This window comes from Aquarana catesbeiana, linkage group LG05 (genome assembly GCF_042186555.1).
Source record: "Aquarana catesbeiana isolate 2022-GZ linkage group LG05, ASM4218655v1, whole genome shotgun sequence".
NCBI classification, from domain to species: domain Eukaryota; kingdom Metazoa; phylum Chordata; class Amphibia; order Anura; family Ranidae; genus Aquarana; species Aquarana catesbeiana.
In genome coordinates, this window is record NC_133328.1 from 413,815,774 (window position 1) to 413,840,294 (window position 24,521).

The window sequence follows — 24,521 nt, forward strand, 5'->3', positions numbered from 1 at the left end:
TACTTATCTCCTCTGTGCAAGGGTTTTGCACAGAGCGGCCCCGATCCTCCTTTACTGGGGTTCCCCTGCGACGATCCTGGCTCCTCCTCTTCTCGAGTGCTCCCACAAGCATGGGTTTCATGGGGCACTCGTGCAGACATGCTCCCAAGTCCTGCTGCTGCATCCATTGACACAGACAGCAGGACTCAGCCCGCCCCCAGCTCCCATGTCACTGGATTTGATTGACAGCAGCGGGAGCCAATGGCTCATGCTGCTATCAATCTATCCAGTGAGGACCCGAGACGGCGGCTGGAGCTGCTGTGCTCGTCCCCGTCGCCGGAATGATCAGGCTCAGGTAAGAAAAAGGGGGGTCTGGAGGGGCTGCAGCACAAAAGGTTTTTTTACCTCTTTACCTTTAACCACTTCAGCCCGGAAGATTTGGCTGCTCAATAACCAGGCCATTTTTTGCGATTTGGCACTGCGTCGTTTTAACTGACAATTGCGCGGTCGTGCGATACTGTACCCAAACAAAATTGACGTCCTTTTTTTACCACAAATATAGCTTTCTTTTCGTGGTATTTGATCACCTCTGCGGATTTTATTTTTTGCGCTATAAACAAAAAAAGAGCGACAATTTAGAAAAAAACTCAATATTTTTTACGTTTCGCTATAATAAATATCCCATTTTTTTTTTCAAAAAAACAAAAATTTTTCTTCAGTTTAGGCCGATATATATTCTTCTACATATTTTTCAGTAAAAAAAATCGCAATAAGCGTATAGTGATTGGTTTGTGCAAAAGTTATAGTGTCTACAAAATAGGAGATAGATTTATGGCATTTTTATTATTAATATTTTTTTTACTAGTAATGGCAGTGATCTTTTTACCGGGACTGCGATATTGCGGCGAACAAATTGGACACTTTTGACACATTTTTGGGACCACTGACAATTTTACAGCGATCAGTGCTATAAAAATGCACTGATTACTGTATAAATGTCACTGGCAGGGAAGGGATTAACATTAGGGGGCGATCAAGGAGTTAACTATGTTCCCTAGGTGTGTTCTAACTGTGGGGGATGGGACTGACTAGGGGAGGAGAGAGATCGGTGTTCATGCTTAGTATGAACACACAATCTCTCTCCTCTCCCCTAAGAGAACCGTGATTTGTGTGTTTACACACACAGATCCCGGTTCTTGCTCTGTCATGAGCGATTGCGGGTGACCGGTGGTCATCGCGCCCGCCAGGCACTCGCATTGGCTCCGGGCACACACTGTGGGTGTGCGCGTGCGCCTCCTACAGCATCTTAAAGGGCTGACATACAGCTACGGCGGCTCGCCCAGGGGAGCCATTCTGCCGCAGTGTAACTGCGGCGGCCGGTTGGGAATCGGTTAATGCATAGAATGCATTAAGGTGAAAAACCGTGAGAGTTTACTTTACAACCCCTTTAAGTACAGCACTCAATAGTGTTGAAATTATAATATGTACCCAACAAACAAATAATCGCCTTAGTGAAAAACGTACTCCAGTGCCATCACATCACAATAATAAATAAAAACTATAAAAGTCCTACTCTTCAGAATTATACAATACTGTCCCTTTTTAAAGCGGTGGAACTTAGTTACCATAGAACCATACTGCACCTTTCCCCTATAATGGGATTTACAGTATTTAAAAGCACTACCTTGTCTCTTCAACTGCAAACTAAGTCCTACTAGCGCAGCTCCTTTTTAAAGATGCCTGAAATAACACCACTTTGTCTCCTCCACTCCAAAGGTGGACACATGCAGTATATGTTCTCCAAAAATAAAATTAAAACGAGTAGTGCTCTTCGTTTAAATTGTTTATTTACAAAAAAGTTATTACTATTATTAACCACTTCAGCCTCGGAAGGATTTACCCCCTTAATGACCAGGCCATTTTTTGCGATACGGCACTGCATCGCTTTAACTGATAATTTCCGCAGTCATGCGACGCTGTACCCAAACAAAATTGATGTCCTTTTTTCCCCACAAATAGAGCTTTGTTTTGGTGGCATTTGATCACCACTGCGGTTTTTATTTTTTGCACCATAAACAAAAAAAGACCGACAATTTTGAAAATAAAAAAAATTTTTTTTACTTTTTGCTATAATACATATCACAAAAAAAAATGTAAAGAAACAAATTTATTCATCAGTTTAGGCCAATATGTATTCTGCTACATATTTCTGGTAAAAAATCCCAATAATCGTATATTGATTGGTTTGTGCAAATGTTAGTGCGTCTACAAAATAGGGGATAGATTTAGGGACTTTTAATTTATTTTATTGTTTTTACTGGTAATGGCAATCTGCGATTTTTAGCGGGACTGCGACATTGCGGCGGACAAATCTGTCCCTAAGTGACACTTTTTGGTGATCAGTGACACCAACACAGTGATTAGTGCTATAAACACGCACGGATCACTGTATAAATACACTGGCAGGGAAGGGGTTAACACTAGGGAGCAATCAAGGGGTTAAGTGTTCCCTAGAGAGGTGCTTTCTTACTGTGGGGGGAGTGGACTAACAGGGCGTAGAGAGAGATCGCTGTTCCGAATCACTAGGAACAGCAGATTTCTCTCTCCTCCCCAGAACGGGATCCACTTTGTTTACATTGGCAGATCCCCGTTCTGCCTCTGTGGGGAGCGATTGCGGGTAGCCGGCAGCCATCCAGTACGGGTACGTCGATTCGTGCAGCCGAGCCGCCTTGCCGCAGTATATCTGCGGTGGGCGGTAGGAAAGTAGTTAATATTATTATACAGGATTTATATAGCACCCACAGTTCTTGCAGTGCTTTAAGAAGGGCCCTGCTCATAAGAGCGTACAATCTAATGGGGAAAGTGGTACAAAAGATTGTAATTGTGGGGGGGGGTGAGCAGATAAAAGTGATAAAAGTTTAGTTGGAGACGTGATAGGCTTCCCGGAAGAGATGAGTTTTCAGGGATCGCCTAATGGCAGCCAGAGTAGGAAATAGCCAGAGAGATTGAGGTAGAGGGTTTCAGAGGATGGGAGAGGCTCTGGAGAAGTCCTTGAGACAAGCATGGGAGTAGGAGACAAGAGAGCTTGAGAGCAGGAGGTTTCGAGAGGAAGCAGGGAGGATAGTTTTGGTGATACTTGGAGACAAGGTTGATGATGTAGCTCGGGGCCAAGGTGTGAACAGCTTTGTATGTTGTTGTTATTTTAAATTTTAATTCGCTGGGCTATAGGAAGCCAGTGTAGGGATTGGCAGAGAGGGGTGGCAGACATTGAGCAGTTGGTAAGGTAGATGAGTCTGGCAGCAGCATTCATGATAGACTGAAGAGGGAATAGCCTATGGAGATCCCATTTAAAAGGCACACAGGACCTGTACACAAGCATAAAAACCAGAGCCTGCCTCTCTCTCCCTCAGTATTGTTGGCCACTCTCACAGAACTTCCTAGTCACAATGTGATGACTAGGGATGGGCCGAACTGACCCCCGTTCGGTTCGGACCAGAATGTCCGAACACCGCAAACGTTCGGACCTGAATAACGAACCCAATTAAAGTCAATGGGACCCGATTGTCAAATATCAAAAGTGCCCATTTTGAAGGCTTAAATGCAAGTAATTAGGCATACGATGGTTATAGGGGTCCGGGTCCTGCCCTGGGGGACATGGATCAATAAAAATTTTTTTGTGAAAAACGTCATTTTTAAATGAGCAGTGATTTTTTGATTTTTAAAGTGAAAGCCTAAAAATGAAAAATTCCTTCCAATATAGTGCCAGGGGGGTCCCCTTAGTCTAATGCCCCATACACACGGTCGGACTTTGTTCGGACATTCCGACAACAAAATCCTAGGATTTTTTCCGACGGATGTTGGCTCAAACTTGTCTTGCATACACACAGTCACACAAAGTTGTCGGAAAATGCGATCGTTTTAAACGCAATGACGTAAAACACGTACGTCGGGACTATAAATGGGGCAGTGGCCAATAGCTTTCATCTCTTTATTTATTCTGAGCATGCGTGGCACTTTGTCCGTCGGATTTGTGTACACACGATCGGAATTTCCGACAATGGATTTTGTTGTTGGAAAATTTTATATCCTGCTCTCAAACTTTGTGTGTCGGAAAATCCTATGGAAAATGTGGGATGGAGCCTACACACGGTCGGAATTTCCGACAACAAGGTCCTATCACACAGTACGGGGCATAACTGTAAACTGGCAGATCTGTACCATGTCTAGAATCTGCTGCAGCAACAATTGAATTTATAAAGCCAAAAAAAATGACATTTTTCCTGCAAGCTGCCTTTATTTTGCTCAGCAACAGCTGGGGAGCCAGTGTGTATGATGAGGCCACAATGTAGTGCACTGGGAACAAGATTAGAGATTTTTTGGATACATTCTGGTGTCACTTTGTCACTTGGACTTTGGATAGAAGTAACGGGTGCGTTAAAATTGGTCTTTGGGTGTCGTGGCGCCTTCCCATCGTAACCCTATAGAGATAATCTTGATGAAAGCAAGAATTTGCCTTGCTGTAAAAAATTGCAATGATATGCACCTGTCAAACAGGTGCAGAAAAATTGGTCTTTGGGTGTTGGTGGTGCCTTCCCACCGTAACCCTATAGAGGTGCTCTTGATGTAAGCAACAATTTGCCTTGCTGTAAAAAATTGCAATGATATGCACCTGTCAGACAGGTGCAGAAAAATTGGTCTTTGGGTGTTAATTGTGCCCATGAAACCTATACCAAAAACATTCTTCTAGATGAAATGATTGAATACCCTCAAAGCTAGGCAGCCTCAAAGTCCTGCAGAGATTCCACATCCCAAAAAGACTTAATCAGTGACATCGACATCAGGGGCTTCACAGCTGGTAATCCAGGACTGATTCATTTTTATAAGTCAAACGGTCCACAGAGTCTGTGGACAGACGCGTTCTATGATCAGTAAAGAAACCTCCTGCAGCACTGAATGCCCATTCTGAAAGCACACTGGATGCAGGACAGCCCAACAACTCAATAGCATACTGGGCAAGTTCTGGCCAATGGTCTATTCTCATGACCCAGTAAGCCAGTGGATCGTCAGCTGGAAAGCTCTCTGTCTCTGTTTTGGCCCTAAGGTAATCGTCCACCATGTGATGCAGACGCTGCGGATGGGATGTGGAAGCTGACAGCCCTGGGCGGTGAGGAATAAAAAAAATTCTGAAATGCCTCACTTAGGCGGATGCATTCTCCAGTGCTCCTTTCTTGACCAACGGAAGACTCAAAACGACGTTTTCCACCACACTGTAACCTAATAGAGTCAGGAAAAACATTTAATAAAATCCTCTTTAATGTGTCCTCAAGAGATTTTATCCTCTGCACTCTCTGTGAGGATGGGATGAGTTCAGACACCTTCCCCTTATAACGGTGGTCAAGGAGGGTTGCCAACCAGTAATCATCCTTCTCCTTTATGCCACATATTCTTGGCAGGCTTTGAAGCATGAGGTTGCCCATGCGCCTCAAATTTGCAGATGCTTGAGAAGCAGACTCCTCGGGGTTACTCAGGATGACAGCATCTGGAACTTCCTCCTCCCAACCACGTACTACTCCCAAGGGTCCTGGGGTTGGAAAGCCATTGCTTACAGATTGACGCATGTCTTCCTCTTCTTCAAAGCCTATGAAAGTGCCAGAATCCTCCTCCTCATCCTCCTCCCCTCTCTCCTCCTGTGTGTTCTGTGACATAGGAATGATGGTGTCTATATAAAGTGGGTCTTGAGAGGAAAGGAAGTCCTCCTCTTCCTCCTGCTGCTCTGCCTCCAGTGCTCTGTCCATAATGCCACGCAGAGTTTGCTCCGGCAGGAACACAACAGGGATTGTGTCACTGATGCATGCACTGTCACTGCTCACCATCCTTGTGGCCTTCTGAAATGGTGACAATACAGTGCATGTATCTTTAATGATCAGCCATTGGCGTGGGGAAAAAAAGCCGAGGCGGCCTTAGCTTGTTGTCGTGCCATACTGACACAAGTACTCGTTGATGGCCCTCTGCTGCATGTATAGCCGCTGCAGCATTCCCAAAGTTGAGTTCCACCTGGTGGGCATGTCACAAATCAGGCGGTTTAATTTGGCTGAATTTCAGCCAACCGAGCACTGGCTGTGTATGCCTGAAATGGCTACAGACTCTTCTGGCCTGCTTTAGTACATCTTGCAACCCTGGATACGTACTTAGGAAATGCTGCACCACCAAATTGAGGACATGTGCCAGGCATGGCACATGTGTCAACTTCCCCTGTCTAAGGGCGGACAGGAGGTTTGAGCCATTGTCGGACACCACCATTCCTGGCTCCAGCTGGCATGGTGTGAACCTAGGGATGAGCTTCGAGTTCGAGTCAAATTCATGTTGGACTCAAACATCGGCTGTTCGCCAGTTCGCCGAACAGCGAACAATTTGGGGTGTTTGCGGCAAATTCGAAAGCCGCGGAACACCCTTTAAAAGCCTATGGGAGAAATCAAAAGTGCTAATTTTAAAGGCTTATATGCATGGTATTGTCATAAAAAGTGTTTGGGGACCTGGGTCCTGCCCCAGGGAACATGTATCAATGCAAAAAGAAGTTTTAAAACGGACGTTTTTTCGGGAGCAGTGATTTTAATAATGCTTAAAGTGAAACAATAAAAGTGTAATATGCCTTTAATTTTCGTACCTGGGGGGTGTCTATAGTATGCCTGTAAAGGGGCGCATGTTTTCCGTGTTTAGAACAGTCTGACAGCAAAATGACATTTCAAAGGAAAAAAAAGTCATTTTAAAACTACTCGCGGCTATTAATGAATTGTTGGTCAATACACATAAAAGTTCATTGATAAAAACGGCATGGGATTTCCCCACAGGGGAACCCTGAACCAATATAAAAAAAAATGGCATGGGGGTCCCCCTAAATTCCATACCAGGCCCTAAGGTCTGGTATGGATTTTAAGGGGAACCCCGCGCCAATTTTTTTTTTAAAAATGGCGTGGGGTCCCCCCAAAAACCCACACCAGACCCTTATCCAAGCACGCAACCTGGCAGGCTGCAAGAAAAGAGGGGGAACGAGAGAGCGCCCCCCCTCCTGAACCGTACCAGGCCACATGCCCTCGACATTGGGAGGGTGCTTTGAGGTAGCCCCCAAAGCACCTTGTCCCCATGTTGATGAGGACAAGAGCCGCAGCCCCACAACCCTTGGCCGGTGGTTGTGTGGGTCTGCGGGCGGGGGGCTTATCGGAATCTGGAAGCCACCTTTAACAAGGGGACCCCCAGATCCTGCCCCCCCCGTGTGAAATGGTAATGGGGTACAAAAGTACCCCTACCATTTCACAAAAAAAGTGTCAAATGTTAAAAATGACAAGAGACAGTTTTTGTCAATTCCTTTATTTAAAGCAGTGGTTCTCAACTCCAGGCCTCAGGACCCACCAACAGGCCAGGTTTGCAAGATAACTGAAATACATCACAGGTGATATCATTTGCTGCTCAGTGATTGCAGTATTCTAGTCTGCATCTCCCCAAGGCAATACTTAAAATCTGGCCTGTTGGTGGGTCCCGAGGACTGGAGTTGAGAACCACTGATTTAAAGTCTTCTTCTTTCCATCTTCTTCGAGTCTTCTTCCTTCTTCCTTCGGTTTCTTCCTCCATCTTCTCCTTCCTCTGGTTCTTCCTCCGATCCTCTGCTTCTTGCTCCAGTGTTCTCATCCGGCATCTTCCTCTGCGGCGTCTTCTTCCCCGCTTCGTTCTTGGGCCACTCCGCATCCATGGGAGTCTCCTGCTATGTGACGCTTCTCTTCTTCTGACACTTCTTATATAAAGGTGGGCGGGGCCACCCGGTGATCCCGCTCTCCTCTGATGCACGGGGACCTGAAGGGTCTGGTATGGATTTTGAGGGGGACCCCCACGCCATTTTTTGTTACATTTTGGTTCAGGGTTCCCCTGTGGGGAAATCCCATGCCATTTTTATCAATGAACTTTTATGTGTATTGTCGGACCGACAATTCATTAATAGCCGCGAGTAGTTTTAAATGACTTTTTTTCCTTTGAAATGTCATTTTGCTGTCAGACTGTTCTAAACACGGGAAACATGCGCCCCTTTACAGGCATACTATAGACAACCCCCAGGTATGAAATTTAAAGGAATATTACACTTTTATTGTTTTACTTTAAGCATTATTAAAATCACTGCTCCCGAAAAAATGGCCATTTTTAAAACTTTTTTTTGCATTGATACATGTCCCCTGGGGCAGGACCCAGGTCCCCAAACACTTTTTATGACAATAACTTGCATATAAGCCTTTAAAATTAGCACTTTTGATTATTCATGTTCGAGTCCCATAGACTTTAACGGTGTTCGCGTGTTCAAAATAATTTTTTGCCTGCTCGCATGTTCTGGTGCAAACCGAACAGGAGGGTGTTCGGCTCATCCCTATGTGAACCACCTCTGGGCCTGTCCTTGCAGAGCTGCAAGAATCTCTGCTCCAGTGTGGTTCCTGTCCCCTAAACACACCAGCTGAAGCACTGCATGGCACCTTTTAGCCAGACTCTGGGAAAAGCCCTTTGAACGTTTAGGGGGTACCTGATGTTCATAGGACAATTCTGCAGAGGAGGGCATGGAGGTGGTGGAGGAAGAGGAGGAAGAGGGGGTAGAGCTCACAGGTCTGGCATTATCACCACCAGCTGTATGGAGACGTGGGGGCAAAACAAGCTGCAGCACTGAACCCTGTCCTGCATCCTTTCGAGTTGCAAGCAGCGTTACCCAGTGTGCTGTGAATAAAATATATCATCCCTGCCCATGCTTGCTGGACCACGTGTCAGCAGTAAGGTGTATTTTACGGCTGACTGCCTTGCCCAACGATGCCAGAACATTCCCTTCCATGTGATGGTAGAGAGATGGAACGGCCTTACGAGAAAAGTAGTATTGACTGGGAACCTGCCATTGTGGTACAGCACATTGTGCAAATTCACAGAAGGGGGCAGAGTTAACCAGGCTGAAAGGCAGAAGTTGGAGAGCCAACAGCTTTGACAAGCGTGCATTCAGGTGCTGGGCATGTGGGTGCCAGGGACTGTATTTTTTTTTCTGCTGCAGAAGATGGGGTAGAGAAATTTGCTGACTACAGTCTACAGCTGGTGGTGTGCTTCTGGTAGATGAGCTGCTAGGACCTTGGACACCCTGTGCTATACCATCATCCCTGTCAGTGGAGGCTGCTGAAAGGTAATGACTCGGAATCGCAGGGGCAGACTGAAGTAGGTAAGGAGGAGGAAGAGGAGGGACAGATTTGTGCCCCTTTTGTGTGGCTTTTATGTGCTCTTGCCAACGGGCTGAGTGGTTGGACGTTAAATACCTTGTTAGGCATGTGGTACCCAAATGGTTGGTGTTTTTGCCACGTTTGATGTGCCTGTGACACAGTTTACAGATAGCAACAGTGCGATCTGCTGCAGATGTGCTGAAAAAGGCCCAGACAGCTGAGCTGTGGGGAGTGGGCTGGGAGATAACAGCTGCAGAATGTGATGGAATAGGGTGGCTGCTCTCTACTCTTTCTTGATGCCGACCTCCTTGGGGTTGTGCCTCCTCACCTTCAGTTTCCTCCTCTGCTCTATCTGGCACCCAAGTCGCATCAGTGACCTCATCATCATCATCATCATCTCCATCTCCTCCATCTTCATCATTACCACTGGAGACCACTTGGCAATACGCTGCGGCTTGGGGAACATGAATGCCAATTTGTCTACCAGTGTTCCTTCCTCTCTCTAGGCTCATGTTCCTGTCATCCTCAACCTCAGAACCAGCATCTGAATCCAGTAATGGCTGGGCATCATCAAGGAGCAAGTGGCTGACGCTGTGGTCAAATAACTCAGCTGACTCCTCAATGGCTGATGTTAGGGCTATGACAGGAATAGATGTGGACAAGGAGACAGGTTTATCCACTCTGGCAACTGCAGGGGACTGCACATTTGTCTCTGCTTGTGTGACAGTGGATGAGGAGGATGAGGAAGGTTTAGTAAGACTGTCCACCGCCTCCTCTGCATGCTGTGACTGGATAGCACGGGCAAACTCACTAAACAGAGAAAATTATGCCCTGCCTGAGGACTGACCACCACGTCCACCTTTGCCTGTGGACACATTAATTGCTGGCCCTCTTACAGTGCCAAGGGAACGTCTGCCTCTCCTTGTTGTTCTCCCAGACATTATTGGGAGGGAGGGGACGGTGCTTATAAGCAAATGTAAAGAAGAAGTTGGAATCTGTACGTAGATGCACTTTAATCAATGTAAAGAGGTCTTTGGTGCCCTTTAATTTGAGTACTCACACTACACAGACACACTCCACAGATACAATATAATATACTGCAAAATAATGCGCCAAACGTACAGTGACAGAACTATATGGCGTTAAACTGGCAGTAACGCACACAGAAGTAAATGGCGTTAAACTGGCAGTAACGCACAAAACTATATGGCGTTAAACTTGTAGTAACGCACACAGAACTATATGGCGTTAAACTGGCAGTAACGCATGCAAAACGATATGGCGTTAAACTGGCAGTTATGCACGCAAAACAATATGGCGTTAAACTGGCAGTAAGGCCCCTTTCACACTGGGGCGGTGGGGGCGTCGGCGGTACAACAGCGCTATTTTTAGCGCTGCTGTACCGTCGTTCTTGTAGCTGTATTCGGCCACTAGCGGTGCGGTTTTAACCCCCGCTGGCGGCCGAAAAAGAGTTAAAATCCCTCGTACAGCGCAGCTATAGCCGCGGTATTGCCACGGTATAGCCGCGCTGTCACATTGATTTCAATGGGCAGGAGCGGTTTAGGAGCGGTGAATACACCGCTCCTTCACCGCTCCAAAAAAGCGGTTTGCAGGACTTTTTTCACCGCCCTCGGGCTTTCACACTGAACAAACAGCGGAGGCTGTTTAGGGGCGGTTTGCAGGCGGTATTTTTAGCGCAATACCGCCTGCAAACCGCCCCAGTGTGAAAGGGGTCTAATGCACGCAAAACTATATGGCGTTAAACTGGCAGTAATGCACGCAATATGATATGACGTTAAACTGGCAGTAACGCATGCAAAACTATATGGTGTTAAACTGGCAGTAACGCACGCAAAACAATATGGCGTTAAACTGGCAGTAACGTACGCAAAATTATATGGCGTTAAACTGGCAGTAACACATGCAATACAATATGGCGTTAAACTGGCAGTAACGCACGCAAAACGATATGGCGTTAAACTGGCAGTAACGCACACAATACAATATGGCGTTAAACTGGCAGTAACACACGCAAAACTATATGGCATTAAACTGGCAGTAATGCACACAAAACTATATGGCGTTAAACAGGCAGTAATGCACACAATACGATATGACATTAAACTGGCAGTAACGTACGCAAAACTATATGGCATTAAACTGGCAGTAACGCATGCAATACAATATGGCGTTAAACTGGCAGTAACGCACGCAATACGATATGGCGTTAAACCGGCAGTAACTCAATCAAATAGACGGTGTACAACCATCACTACACTGAAACTATCTGAACTGTCCCTACTCTAGCTATATACTAATGTCAAGATTACTGACACGGTCTCACTACACTACACTGGAACTATCTGAGCTGTCCCTACTCTAGCTGTACACTATGAAAAGCTGAATGATGGTCCTCCTCACTACACTCATACTATCCCTAGACTGACACTAAACTAATATTCTCCACTGACAATTGAAACAAAATAGCACAGTATAGCACACTAATAGCACTGAACACAGCCCTGTTCTAGCTCTCTCCATGCCAAAATCACACTGAAAATGGCTGCCATTGAAAGAATACTTTTATACTGTGGGGCGGGAAAGAGCCATGATTGGACAAAGTCATGATGACAGTGTCCAATCATGACTCTGACAGTGCTCTGTGCCCAGATTGGCTGAAGCTTTCACTGCTTCAGCCAACCATGGCTTGCTATACACTGTTCAGTGCCGCAATGCCTTGTGGTCGGTTCGGGGGGGGGGGGGGGGGCGAACAAACGGTCGAGCGACCCGTTTGTTCGGCTGTTAAACGAATGTCCGAACGACGAAAGTTCGGCCCGAACTTATGCTCGGGCCAAACCGTTTGCCCATCCCTAGTGATGACATCCTCAAGCTTTATTACAACAGAGCAAAATAAGATCACATGCTTGTTCATGGTGTCCCAGAGTGGCTACTGGTAAAGGCCTAATGTTGGTAACCACAGGCCCTTACAGGACACTACTAGTAGTTATGAAGAAGAGCTGTCCGTAATAATTATTCACCCAAGAGTCTGAGCACAGCTCTATCACTAAGTTCAGTATATGAACTATAAACTAGAATAACATTTTTTGATTAACAAAAATATTCAAAGTAGATATGAGGGGTTTGGGGCCCTTAGACATGCTGAATAACTATATATGATATTTTTCCAGAGTAAAACAGGAGCCCTTGAAGGTCCTGAAGTTGATGGATTTGTCAAAGACATGATGGAACTAGTGAAGGTGAGTTTTCTAGCCAAATATTAACATGAAAAATGATTTGATATGCTTAGCCTTCCAAATAGCAGCATAATTTAATGATTTATTATTATTTGCATCTTTCCCAACTTACTAACCTCCCTCAAATATGTTGTCTCTCATATCTGCCACTACACTCAAAATATTACTTGTTAAATATTGTGCCTCGCCTGAGCCCCCTGAAAGTCTATGGAAACAGAAGGTAGTGTTGCCGTGCTGTTGATGCCATGTCCTGAAACTAAAGTATAACTAAAGGCAAAACTTTTTTTTTAGTTTTGTATGGAGTGGAGAGGGGTAAGAACCCCTGTCAGTTTGTATTGCTCTCTATGCTCCCATTAGGGAGATTTACCTTCTTTATTTGTCCTGTTTACAAATTAAAGTAAAAGAAAGTGAAAGTAAAAGAAAATCCCAAATGTTGGGTTGTCCCCAGAAAAGTAATAGAGAGGAAATCTTCCAATGGGGACACTAGTTCTGGTGACCTGGGGGTCCCCAAAGGATTCCCTTAATTTACATGGATTTCCTCTTACTTCAAAAAATTTTGCCTATAGTTCTACTTTAAGTCTCATGATTTTTGGAACTCATTATGTATTTGCTAAGTTATGAGCAATTCAGTGGGTGATGAAAGGGGAGTACTGTGTAAAGTGATCATTGCCCACAACCCATGGTTGCCCAATGCACGCTGCAAGAAGGGCTCAGTGGGTAGGAATACCTTGGCGGAATTGTGTATAAATTGCAATCCATTCATTCCCGTACACCATCATTGCTGGAACATTGTGATTTCACTTCTGTAGTCTCTTGGACTATAGAGGGGTTCTAAACAACAGTGATACTGACAAGAAGTGGTTGTGCGATGCTTACTGTGGCACATCTACCAGTAGGGCATTCATCTGCAGCCAGAAACATTATTTACTTAGCAATTTCAGGCAGACTGGCAACATGTAACAAAAAGGAACAGCAGGACTCAGTTTAGAAGGAATTTACAGACACAATTATTATTTTGTTCACAAACTTGTTCTGCTTTAACTGTAGAGATGACAGAAAGTGACTATTTTCCCTTCACCAAAATTTTGACAAAATTGCTCTCCTCAACTATTGGAAAAAGTTAAATTATTGTCCTCTTATAAGATGTAAAAAAAAAAAAAAAAAAAAAAGTCACGTGATTGACAGGCTCTTCCGAGATCTGCTAATCTTGTACCTGTATTTTTAAACCCTTTTCCTGTATGACATATTATTTATTTGCATAGCAAAAAGCATGAATATTAGGTTGAGCAACCTTTTTCTTATGTGTCTTTGTTTGTATACAGACACTGTTGGTTGTTGTCTGTATACAAAAGCTCCATGGTTATCATGTCCTCACTTGACCCTCTAATTACATGGCTTTGTTGGTTTAAAAAAAAAAAAGTTTTAACTTTTTATGTATTTTATTATTGCTTGATATTCATGCTTGCTTAGTGTTTATGTTCCACTATTAAACAATAATTATTCCAAAATCAATCAATAAAATATTGAAAAATACAAATAGTCCCTTAGGTTTTTCCCCTTTCTTTTGGTGTATTTTTTGTTATTTGAGTTTTTTTTTTTAATGGGGAAAAAGGCATGAAAAATATTTCATTCTGGGTGTGTTAGAGTCCCATTTAAAAAAAAAAAAAACTTTGCAAAAACAGCAACTTGAAAATAATTTTCAATACAGGAAAGGACATAGATTTTTTTTTATAGAATTTTTAATGTATACACTTTTTTGAACTATTTTTGAAGTTTTTTTTTTTTTAGTTTTTTTTTTTAACACTTACTGTATGTATGTTTTTGTTATCTGTTTGATTTTAAAAAAAAAGCCTTTGATGATCATCCTGTCTTGCAATCAATGGTTGTTCTGAATCAACAGACTAGTTGAAGGACTTTGCTGATTCGATTGTGCATTTTGCTGTACAGTGTCAATGAGGGCATATTCTAAAGATCATTCACTGCTTGTTAAAGTGTATGTGTAGCCAGCACTTTAATTTTATAGTTTTGTATAAAGTGGGGAAATATTAAAACTCCTGTCAGTTCATTGTATCCCATCTGTGTCCTGTTTGGGAGATTTCCCTTCATTTCCTGTCTTAGTGATGCAAAAGGAAGTGACGGGACATTCCTCCAAAATAGTGGGAATTTCTTATTAGACTGTTGCACCAGAACAGGTGTCCCCTTCAGAAAATTTGCCCTCACTTCCTGTTCCAGGAACAACTGTAAGGGCCAATTTATACACTTTAGAAAACATGAGAAAAGCTCCATCTGCTGTCTGTATTTAAGAATGCAAAATATTAATTTGCAATAATTCATATTAACCTGACTAAAAAAACAAAATTAAGTATGGACAAAAGCACTACACATTTTCATGCAGTGTATTATAAACCTTAGGATGCTGGGTTCCTGTCTTTGTATTGAAGCCACACTGTGATTAAAGCTGATTAAAATGTGATTTCCTATTACAAGTAGATTACTGACTGACCTTCCAAAGGTCATAATGGATGGTTAAATAATTATTTTGCTGGAAAAGATTATAGAACAAGTTGACTTTGACATTTTAGTAGGGTATACCTGATGTGTATTTCAATTTAATTATGATGCACTTAACACTTGGTTATTTAAAGAATATATATATATATATATATATATATATATATATATATATATATATATATATATATATATAAAGTTTTTCCAGGACAAGCCACAGCAATCTGCAAAGAGGACCTGTCTTATCCTTTTCACATTTCAAAACAAATCTGCAAATATATGTTAATGTTGCACAGCTGTATCATCCTACGCTAATTAACAGTTTTAAGAGTGCCAATAATGGGACATATATAAGCTTTAGTGGTAGCCATATGGCTTTTATTTCAAGCAATATACCCAAATAGGAAAAACCATTTTGTCATTGCAAGAAGTAAAAGTGTAGTGCTCTAGGCAAGGAAGTTTTTTTAATAAGACACAAAAGGCTTATCCCCTTGGGTGGCCCTCTTGCAAGGCGCTTGAAATCATCAGGGCCAAATCTCATTGTAACAGTTGGGTCCTGGCCTGTGTTGCAGCAGCTTTTGTATTTACAAAAAATCTACATTGCAAGCTTCATTTATACGAGAGGCACTGTCTCCTGTATAAACATAAAAAAAAAAAACTGTAGACTTTGTGACAGCTGTGTTCTGGGTTGTGTTGTCTGAAGCCCTGAAGGCAGGGTTTTTCCTATAAACACATTAGTTACAATGTATTTTATTATTACGATTTCAAAGGAACTGCCTACGATCTGCACTAATTTCGGTTTAAGCAACCTTTTTATTTTTTAAACATCACAGTGATTTATTACCTTAATCACCCTACGGTAGTTAATACGCTTCCCCCTCAGCTACATTTATTTATTTATTTATTATTTTAACTACTTGTAGTTAAACTTTTTGTTTCACTTGTGTTGTTTGTTTTTGTAGTGACACAAAAAAATACACACATTTTCTTTAGACAGCCATTTTTTCATTAGCTAATAACTTTTCATTGCTCTATACCAGAAACATAATTTTAGTATAAATAAGACAAATTTTAGTATAAATAATAAATATAGGATAAACTTACAACATTACACATTTTTTCACCATCCGTGTGGTTAACTTTTCCATTTCTAATTACAGCACTTTACTATCCCTATATCTATCTGAGCTGCTAGTATACCAAACTAAAATATGCAAGTTGTGTGTGTATGTATGTATTGGTATATTTTATATATATCTAGATATATCTAGATATATATCTAGATATATCTACATATAGATATATCTAGATATATCTATATATATATGTATATATATATATATACAGTGAGGACGGAAAGTATTCAGACCCCCTTAAATGTTTCACTCTTTGTTATATTGCAGCCATTTGCTAAAATCATTTAAGTTCATTTTTTTCCTCATTAATGTACACACAGCACCCCATATTGAGAGAAAAACACAGAATTGTTGACATTTTTGCAGATTTATTAAAAAAGAAAAACTGAAATATCACATGGTCCTAAGTATTCAGACCCTTTGCTGTGACACTCATATATTTAACTCAGGTGCTGTCCATTTCTTCTGATCATCCTTGAAATGGTTCTACACCTTCATTTGAGTCCAGCTGTGTTTGATTATACTTATTGGACTTGATTAGGAAAGCCACACACCTGTCTATATAAGACCTTACAGCTCACAGTGCATGTCAGAGCAAATGAGAATCATGAGGTCAAAGGAACTGCCTAAAGAGCTCAGAGACAGAATTGTGGCAAGGCACAGATCTGGCCAAGGTAAAAAAACATTTCTGCTGCACTTAAGGTTCCTAGGATCACAGTGGCCTCCATAATCCTTAAATGGAAGACGTTTAGGACAACCAGAACCCTTCCTAGAGCTGGCCGTCCGGCCAAACTGAGCTATCGGGGGAGAAGAGCCTTGGTGAGAGAGGTAAAGAAGAACCCAAAGATCACTGTGTCTGAGCTCCAGAGGTGCATTTGGGAGATGGAAGGAAGTTGTACAAAGTCAACCATCACTGCAGCCCTCCACCAGTCGGGGTTTTATGGCAGAGTGGCCCGACGGAAGCTTCTCCTCAGTGCAAGACTCATGAAAGCCCGCATAGAGTTTGATAAAAAACACCTGAAGGACTCCAAGATGGTGAAAAATAAGATTCTTTGGTCTGATGAGACCAAGATAAAACTTTTTGGCTTTAATTCTAAGCTGTATGTGTGGAGAAAATCAGGCACTGCTCATCACCTGTCCAATACAGTCCCAACAGTGAAGCATGGTGGTGGCAGCATCATGCTTTGAGGGTGTTTTTCAGCTGCAGGGACAGGACGACTGGTTGCAATCGAGGGAAAGATGAATGCGGCCAAGTACAGGGATATCCTGGACGAAAACCTTCTCCAGAGTGCTCAGGACCTCAGACTGGGCCGAAGGTTTACCTTCCAACAAGACAATGACCCTAAGCATACAGCTAAAATAACGAAGGAGTGGCTTCACAACAACTCTGTGACTATTCTTGAATGGCCCAGCCAGAGCCCTGACTTAAACCCAATTGAGCATCTCTGGAGAGACCTAAAAATGGCTGTCCACCAACGTTTACCATCCAACCTGACAGGACTGGAGAGGATCTGCAAGAAGGAATGGCAGAGGATCCCCAAATCCAGGTGTGAAAAACTTATTGCATCTTTCCCAAAAAGACTCATGGCTGTATTAGATCAAAAGGGTCCTTCTACTAAATACTGAGCAAAGGGTCTAAATACTTAGGACCACGTGATATTTCAGTTTTTCTTTTTTAATAAATCTGCAAAAATGTCAATAATTCTGTGTTTTTCTGTCAATATGGGGTGCTGTGTGTAGTGAGGAAAAAAAATGCAATATAACAAAGGGTGAAAAATTTACGGGGGTCTGAATACTTTCTGTCCCCACTGTGTGTATATATATATATATATATATATATATATATATATATATATATATATATATATATATATATATACACTGTATAGTTATTCAGTAAACCTAGTGAAATTTTAACAATTATTTAATTATTCAATTATTTAATTAGCTAGTTGAGGATACGCCTAAAAGTCATCAAAGTACACAGGGTCCGGTGATGCTTCCTCCTACTTGCTGGCAATTCACTTCTCTTAAAAGAAATAAAAAACATAAAAGTCTGTATTTGTTGTGTTATCAATACTCTTCAGACACAAAATAGAAAGATACAAAGTAATATTGTTACTTTTGTATCTACTTTGTTTCATTTCATCTGCAAATCAAATGGTACGAAAGCAATTTTATTTCTTCACCACTTCAGCCCCGGGAGGATTTACCCTCTTAATGGCCAGGCCATTTTTTGTGATATGGCACTGCGTCGCTTTAACTGACAATTGTGCAGTCGTGCGACGTTGTACCCAAACAAGCCCAGCTATGATTAAGCACCATATCCAGTGTGAAACGCGTTAGCTATGCAGTTGGTCTGTATCCACTTGTTATGCTTTGAACTGTTTTTACAAATAGAGGTGAATATTGGCGTGCGGCTATCCAGCATCCTTTTGTTCCTATGTCTATTGCAAACAGCTCCTGTACCCAAACAAATAGAGCTTTCTTTTGGTGGTATTTGATCACCTCTGTGTTTTTTTTTTTTTTTTTGTGCTATAAACAAAAAAAGAACGACAATTTGGAATATTTTTATTTATGTTTTTACTGGTAATAGCGGCGATCTGCGATTTTTAGTAGGACTGCGATATTGTGGCAGACAAATCTAACCCCAAGTTACACTTTTTGGGGACCAGTGACATTATCACAGTGATCAGTGCTAAAAAAATGCACTGATCAATGTATAAATTGGCAGGGAAGGGATTAACACTAGGGGGCAATCAAGGGGTTAACTGTGTTCCCTGGGTGTGTTCTAACTGTGTGGGGGCTGGGCTCACTGAGACAACACAGAGATCGCTGTTCCTGATCACTAGGAACAGCAGATCTCCATGTTGTCCCCTACATGGGGAGCCGCCTTGTTTACATAGGGAGAGACTCCCACAAGCGCGCCCACAGTATCTATTGCATAAAATGACATACAGGTACGTAGTTTTGTGCAATAGAGCTGCACTGCCACAGTGTATGTGCGGTGGGCGGTCTTAAAGTGTTTAATAACATTTGTCTCTATGTAACCCCTTATTAACTCTTAGTTTACCCTAATCAGCTTCCCCAATTAACTTCTTCTTCACTTTCTCCATTCAACTATTATTTACCTTCTGATTTTATTTCTATTTTACATTAATATTCAAACATTTTCTTCATTTTTAGTGTTTTAGTGAAAACTTAATTATAAACAAAATTTAGAATAAAATTTACACTTTTTATTTACCGTAATGCAAATTTTTTTAACTAACATTGGTCAAAAAAGATATTTTTGTACTTACTTTGTCTAAGGATTGCATAATAGATACAGTGCCTTGAAAAAGTATTTATACCCTTTCAAATGTTCCTTATTTTGTCATGTTACAACCAAAAATGTAAATGTATTTTATTGGGATTTTATGTGATAGACCAACACAAAGTTGCACATAATTATGAAGTGAAAAGAAAATGATAAATGATTTTTTAAATTCTTTACAAATAAATGTCTGAAAAGTGTGGCGTGAATTCAGCCCCCCTGAGTTAATACTTTGTAGAACCACCTTTCACTGCAATTACAGCGGCATTTTGTTTGTGTATGTCTCTACCAGCTTTGCACATATAGAGAGTGACATTTTTGCCCATTCTTCTTTGCAACATAGCTCAAGCTCTGTCAATTGGATGGAGAGCATCTGTGAACAATTTAGGTCTGGACTTTGAATGGGCCATTCTAACTCATGAATATGCTTTGATCTAAACCATTCCATTGTAGCTCTGGCTGTATGTTTAGGGTCGTTGTCCTGCTAGAAGGCGAACCTTACCCCCAGTCTCAAGTCTTTTGCAGACTCTTATGCCGCGTACACACAATCGGAATTTCAGCCCGCAAAAGACCGATGAGAGTTTTTTGTCGGAAAATGCGACCATGTGTATGCTCCATCAGACTTTTGCTGGCCAACTTCCAGCCAGCTAAAGTTTGAAAGCATGTTTTCAATTTTTCGGTCTGGAAAAGTTCCTATCCGAAAATGCGATTGTCTGTGGCAATTCCGACGCACAAAATTCCTACGCATGCTCGGAAACATTGAACTTCATTTTCTCGGCTCATCGTAGTGTTGTACGTCACTGCGTTCTTGACGGTCGTAAGTTCAGCAAATTTTTGCGTGACCGTGTGTATGCAAGGCAAACTTGAGCGGAAACCCGTCGGAAAAGCCGTCATATCTTTTTCCGAGTCCGATCATGTGTACGCGGCATAACAGGTTTTCTTCTAAGATTGCCCTTTATTTGGCTCCATCCAGCTTCCCATGAACTCTTACCAGCTTCCCTGTCCCTGCTGAAGAAAAGCATCCCCACAGCATGATGTTTCACGGTGGAGATGGTGTGTTCAGGGTGATGTGCAGTGTTATGTCCTGTACACACGACCAGTTTTCCCGTCGGAATAAACTCTGAAGGTTTTTCCAATGGAGTTCTGACGGAATTCCACTGAAACTGTCATGCCTACACACGATCACACCAAATTCCGACCGTCAAGAACGTGGTGACGTACAACACGTACGACAGGACTAGGAAAAGTAAGTTCAATAGCCAGTAGCCAATAGCTTTTGTCTCGTACTTGACTAATCACAGCACAGCCGGCAGGTGCACGCACGCGCCCCCTATTCAGGAGTGCTGGATCTCGTATTAGATACGTGATCCAGCACAGGAGAGCCGCTCTTCCACTGTACTCCTACGTGAGGTTGTCGGCATGTCGGCAAGTGGTTAAGTAATGATAACGTTATTGTTGAACAGCAGGTTCCTAGCAGAAATGTAGAAATTGCTGTGGTTCATAGGGGGTATACAGGTGTGAGAGATGAAGTAGTTAAAGCGTATATAAACTCAAAAGGTTTTTTTTTTTACCTTAATGCATTCTCTGCAAAAAACTTTCAATACCTGTTCCCCCACCCCCTCCTAAAAACTTACCTGAGTCCTCTCTCGATCCAGTGCTGTCCCTATCTGCAGTGCTGTTTCTCCCTCTTCCTGGCCTCACTTGAGAATCTGTGCGCAGTGGGAGCCATTGGCTTCTGCTATTGTCAGTCAAATACAGAAGAAAGTGGGGGGCGGGGCTGAGTTACGCTGTGTGTGTCTATGGATGCACACAACCTGGCACAGGAGTCTGCCCATTCAGGTGCCCCCTCAGCACATGGCTTGCTGAGGTGGCACCCGCGGGAAAGGAGAAACAGGCAGTGTACAGAGCAGGTAAGTATAACTTGTTTGCTATTTTAATTAAAAAATAGCCTTTACAACCACATCAAGCAAATATATCCCCCCACAATTAGACCCCTTTCACACTGGGGCACTTTGTAGGCGCTACAGCGCTAAAAATAGCGCCTGCAAAGCACCCTAAAAGAGCCGCTGCTATGTCTCCAATGTGAAAGCCCTCGGTGCGCTGGCAGGACGGTAAAAACAGTCCTGCTAGCAGCATCTTTGGAACAGTGAAGGAGCGGTGTATACACCGCTTCTTCACCGCTCCTGCCTATTGAAACCAATGGGGCAGCACGGCTATACCGTATACTGCTAGTGGCCGAGAAAGGGTTAAAACCACCGCAAAGCGCTGCTGCAGCAGCGCTGTGCTGGTGGCCGGTATAGCCGGTATAGCCGGGGGTAATACCCCCCTGCAGGGGGGATATTATTCAGCCGCTAGCAGGGGGGTAATACCCCCCTGCTAGCGGCCGAATACCGCCACTAAATCGATGGTAAAATAGCACAGTTTTACCGCCGACGCTGCCCCCGCCCCAGTGTGAAAGGGGCCTTAGACTTTTTCCCCAGGGTAGTTATTTACTAAAATCAGTGTTTATACACAAAATTCTATAAGATTACCTACCAAACACAAATATATTTATTGATTGAAAATGTGACAAATATATAAAAATATAAATTCTGTGATATCACCAATAGTTTATTGATAATGCAGCATTAATTCTTTTATACACATTCAGGTTTTTTTTCACTTCATGCTTGCAGCTTTAATCATTCACACACTTGTGTGCAGATAATCACATACACAAATATATAAAAAATACTTTCACCCTCCTTACTCGTTATTGTAATCTGATGTTGTGCTTATTTAGAAAAAAGTCGAAATTTGATGTCAGAAAGTTTTCCTAAGATAATGGCATGGGGTAATAAATCCTCATTCTCAAAATGCTCTGCTCAATACAAAATATGATATTGTTCCTTATATAATTTCCCAGAAACCCCTCCAACAAAGTTGATTCAACTGTCTGCAGGCTGGCAGAATACTGACAATAATGTGGATAGAATATCATACAAACCCAAGTCTCAAATGTTATTTGTTTGCCCCGTGATAAAACGTGAGTGTTATCATAATTTAGTTCAATTCACCTCATCATTTATGCAAGTGTAATCTTTATTAGTTAATGCCCCTTGGGTATAACCCACGTCATTGCAATATAAATTCACACTCACATTTACATTCATCAAGCAAGCTTAATTTCTTCTTCTGCCAGAGAGATAGCCATGGCACAGGTACATAGAAGACATATCATCTTCTGGTCCTGGACTGAACACAAGCTAGAGAAGTTAGTGTCAGTGCTGAACACCAATGAGTACAATTTAAATATTATTTTGGGTTTTTAGAATGAAAGGATTCTGTTCTTGGATATCAACATTTGGAAAGACTTGGAAGGTAAACTGTATACAACTTTATATAGAAAGCCCATACTGAGCAATATGTGTATAATTATTCCTGCGCTATCATGTGTGTTATGGCAGAGCTATTGGGAAAAGCTGCCTGCACCGAATAGGGTACAACCAGACCCTGCTAACAGATAAATAAATTATTAAAGTGGTGCTGCGCCAATCCTAGCAAAAACACAAATAATCTTAAAATAATAAAATACTAGTGGGCTAAAAAAAACACTAAAATATGGGGAATACAAAATAAACAGTTATGGATATGTGTGATCAATCCTGCGTAAAAACCAATCACTAAAAAACGCAGAAATTGCAAAGTGCAGTCATAATATATAGTAACTATCAGTCGATATCCATAGCCAGAGATTAACTGTAAAAATAACAAAAGGTGCAACAGCAGATGTAGGAGTGAATCCTCCTAAATAAAGTGCAAAATATCCAATATAACAGTGAAATCCTATGTGTAGCATACATGCAACAAACACAAAGTGACTTGTGCAATAAAAATCCACGTGACTAATAAGGCATAGATTTCAAATCAATCAAGGTGCTTAAACAAAAAAAGTCCTCCTTCACAAAATGAAACCGGCTTCCTAGCATGCACGTAATTGCAGTGAAGTGCTCAAATAAATAACTGGCTTTTATTAGTTAAAACATAGGTACTCACAATACAGCAGTGAAAAAACGGCTTATCTCCGATGAGCGGCGAGCTCGTAAGCCTCAATCAGCATAGGTGCCTGTCCCGTCCCTACGCGTGACGTCACACAACACGTGACTTCATCAGGGATCATGGTTAACTAATAAAAGTTAGTTTTAGCCTGACAATATTACACTATCTGGGACCTTCCTTTTTTTCATCTACGTGCCCCCTTAGCATCTGAGGGAATTATGCTCCGGGACTAGGACCGCGAGGATAGAGGAGAAAATCAAAGGATGGTATTCCCATTACTGGTCATATGCTGTTACCCCATTACCTTAAGGTAAGGGGCCACTGCTTACTAGTTGGTGTGTGAACACGAAGAGGAGCACCATTTTGATTTATTTGAGCACTTCACTGCAATTACGTGCATGCTAGGAAGCCGGTTTCATTTTGTGAAGGAGGACTTTTTATGTTTAAGCACCTTGATTGATTTGAAATCTATGCCTTATTAGTCACGTGGATTTTTATTGCACAAGTCACTTTGTGTTTGTTGCATGTATGATACACATAGGATTTCACTGTTATATTGAATATTTTGCACTTTATTTAGGAGGATTCACTCCTACATCTGCTGTTGCACCTTTTGTTATTTTTACAGTTAATCTCTGGCTATGGATATCCACTGATAGTATATTATGACTGCACTTTGCACTTTCTGCGTTCTTTAGTGATTGGTTTTTACGCAGGATTGATCACACATATCCATAACTGTTTATTTTGTATTCTCCATATTTTAGTGTTTTTTTTAGCCCACTAGTATTTTATTATTTTAAGATTATTTGTGTTTTTGCTAGAATTAGCGCAGCACCACTTTAATAATTTATTCATACTGAGCAATACTATATTGGGAGCAAGTATTGGTCACTAAAAAACGGGGCGGATGTGCATCTGTAATGCGCATCTGCCTGCTCAGCAGGGGATCTCTCCGCTGGTCCCTGATGAGCAGGCGTATGACAGGTGTGTGTCCGCTCTGCTATGCAAAGCGGACACAGACACAGCCCCACTGTTCTCTATGGGGCCTGTCTGTTTC

General features: G+C 42.1%; 1 protein-coding gene across 1 annotated transcript in view; it reads left to right on the top strand.

Annotated features, from left to right (window-relative positions):
• Positions 1-24,521, top strand: part of SCGN (secretagogin, EF-hand calcium binding protein) — a 130,264-nt gene that overhangs the window by 103,973 nt on the left and 1,770 nt on the right. Inside the window, exon 10 of the mRNA XM_073631178.1 lies at positions 12,395-12,463. Within this exon, the coding sequence (XP_073487279.1) occupies positions 12,395-12,463 (69 nt within the window). The remainder of the gene's footprint in view (positions 1-12,394; positions 12,464-24,521) is intronic.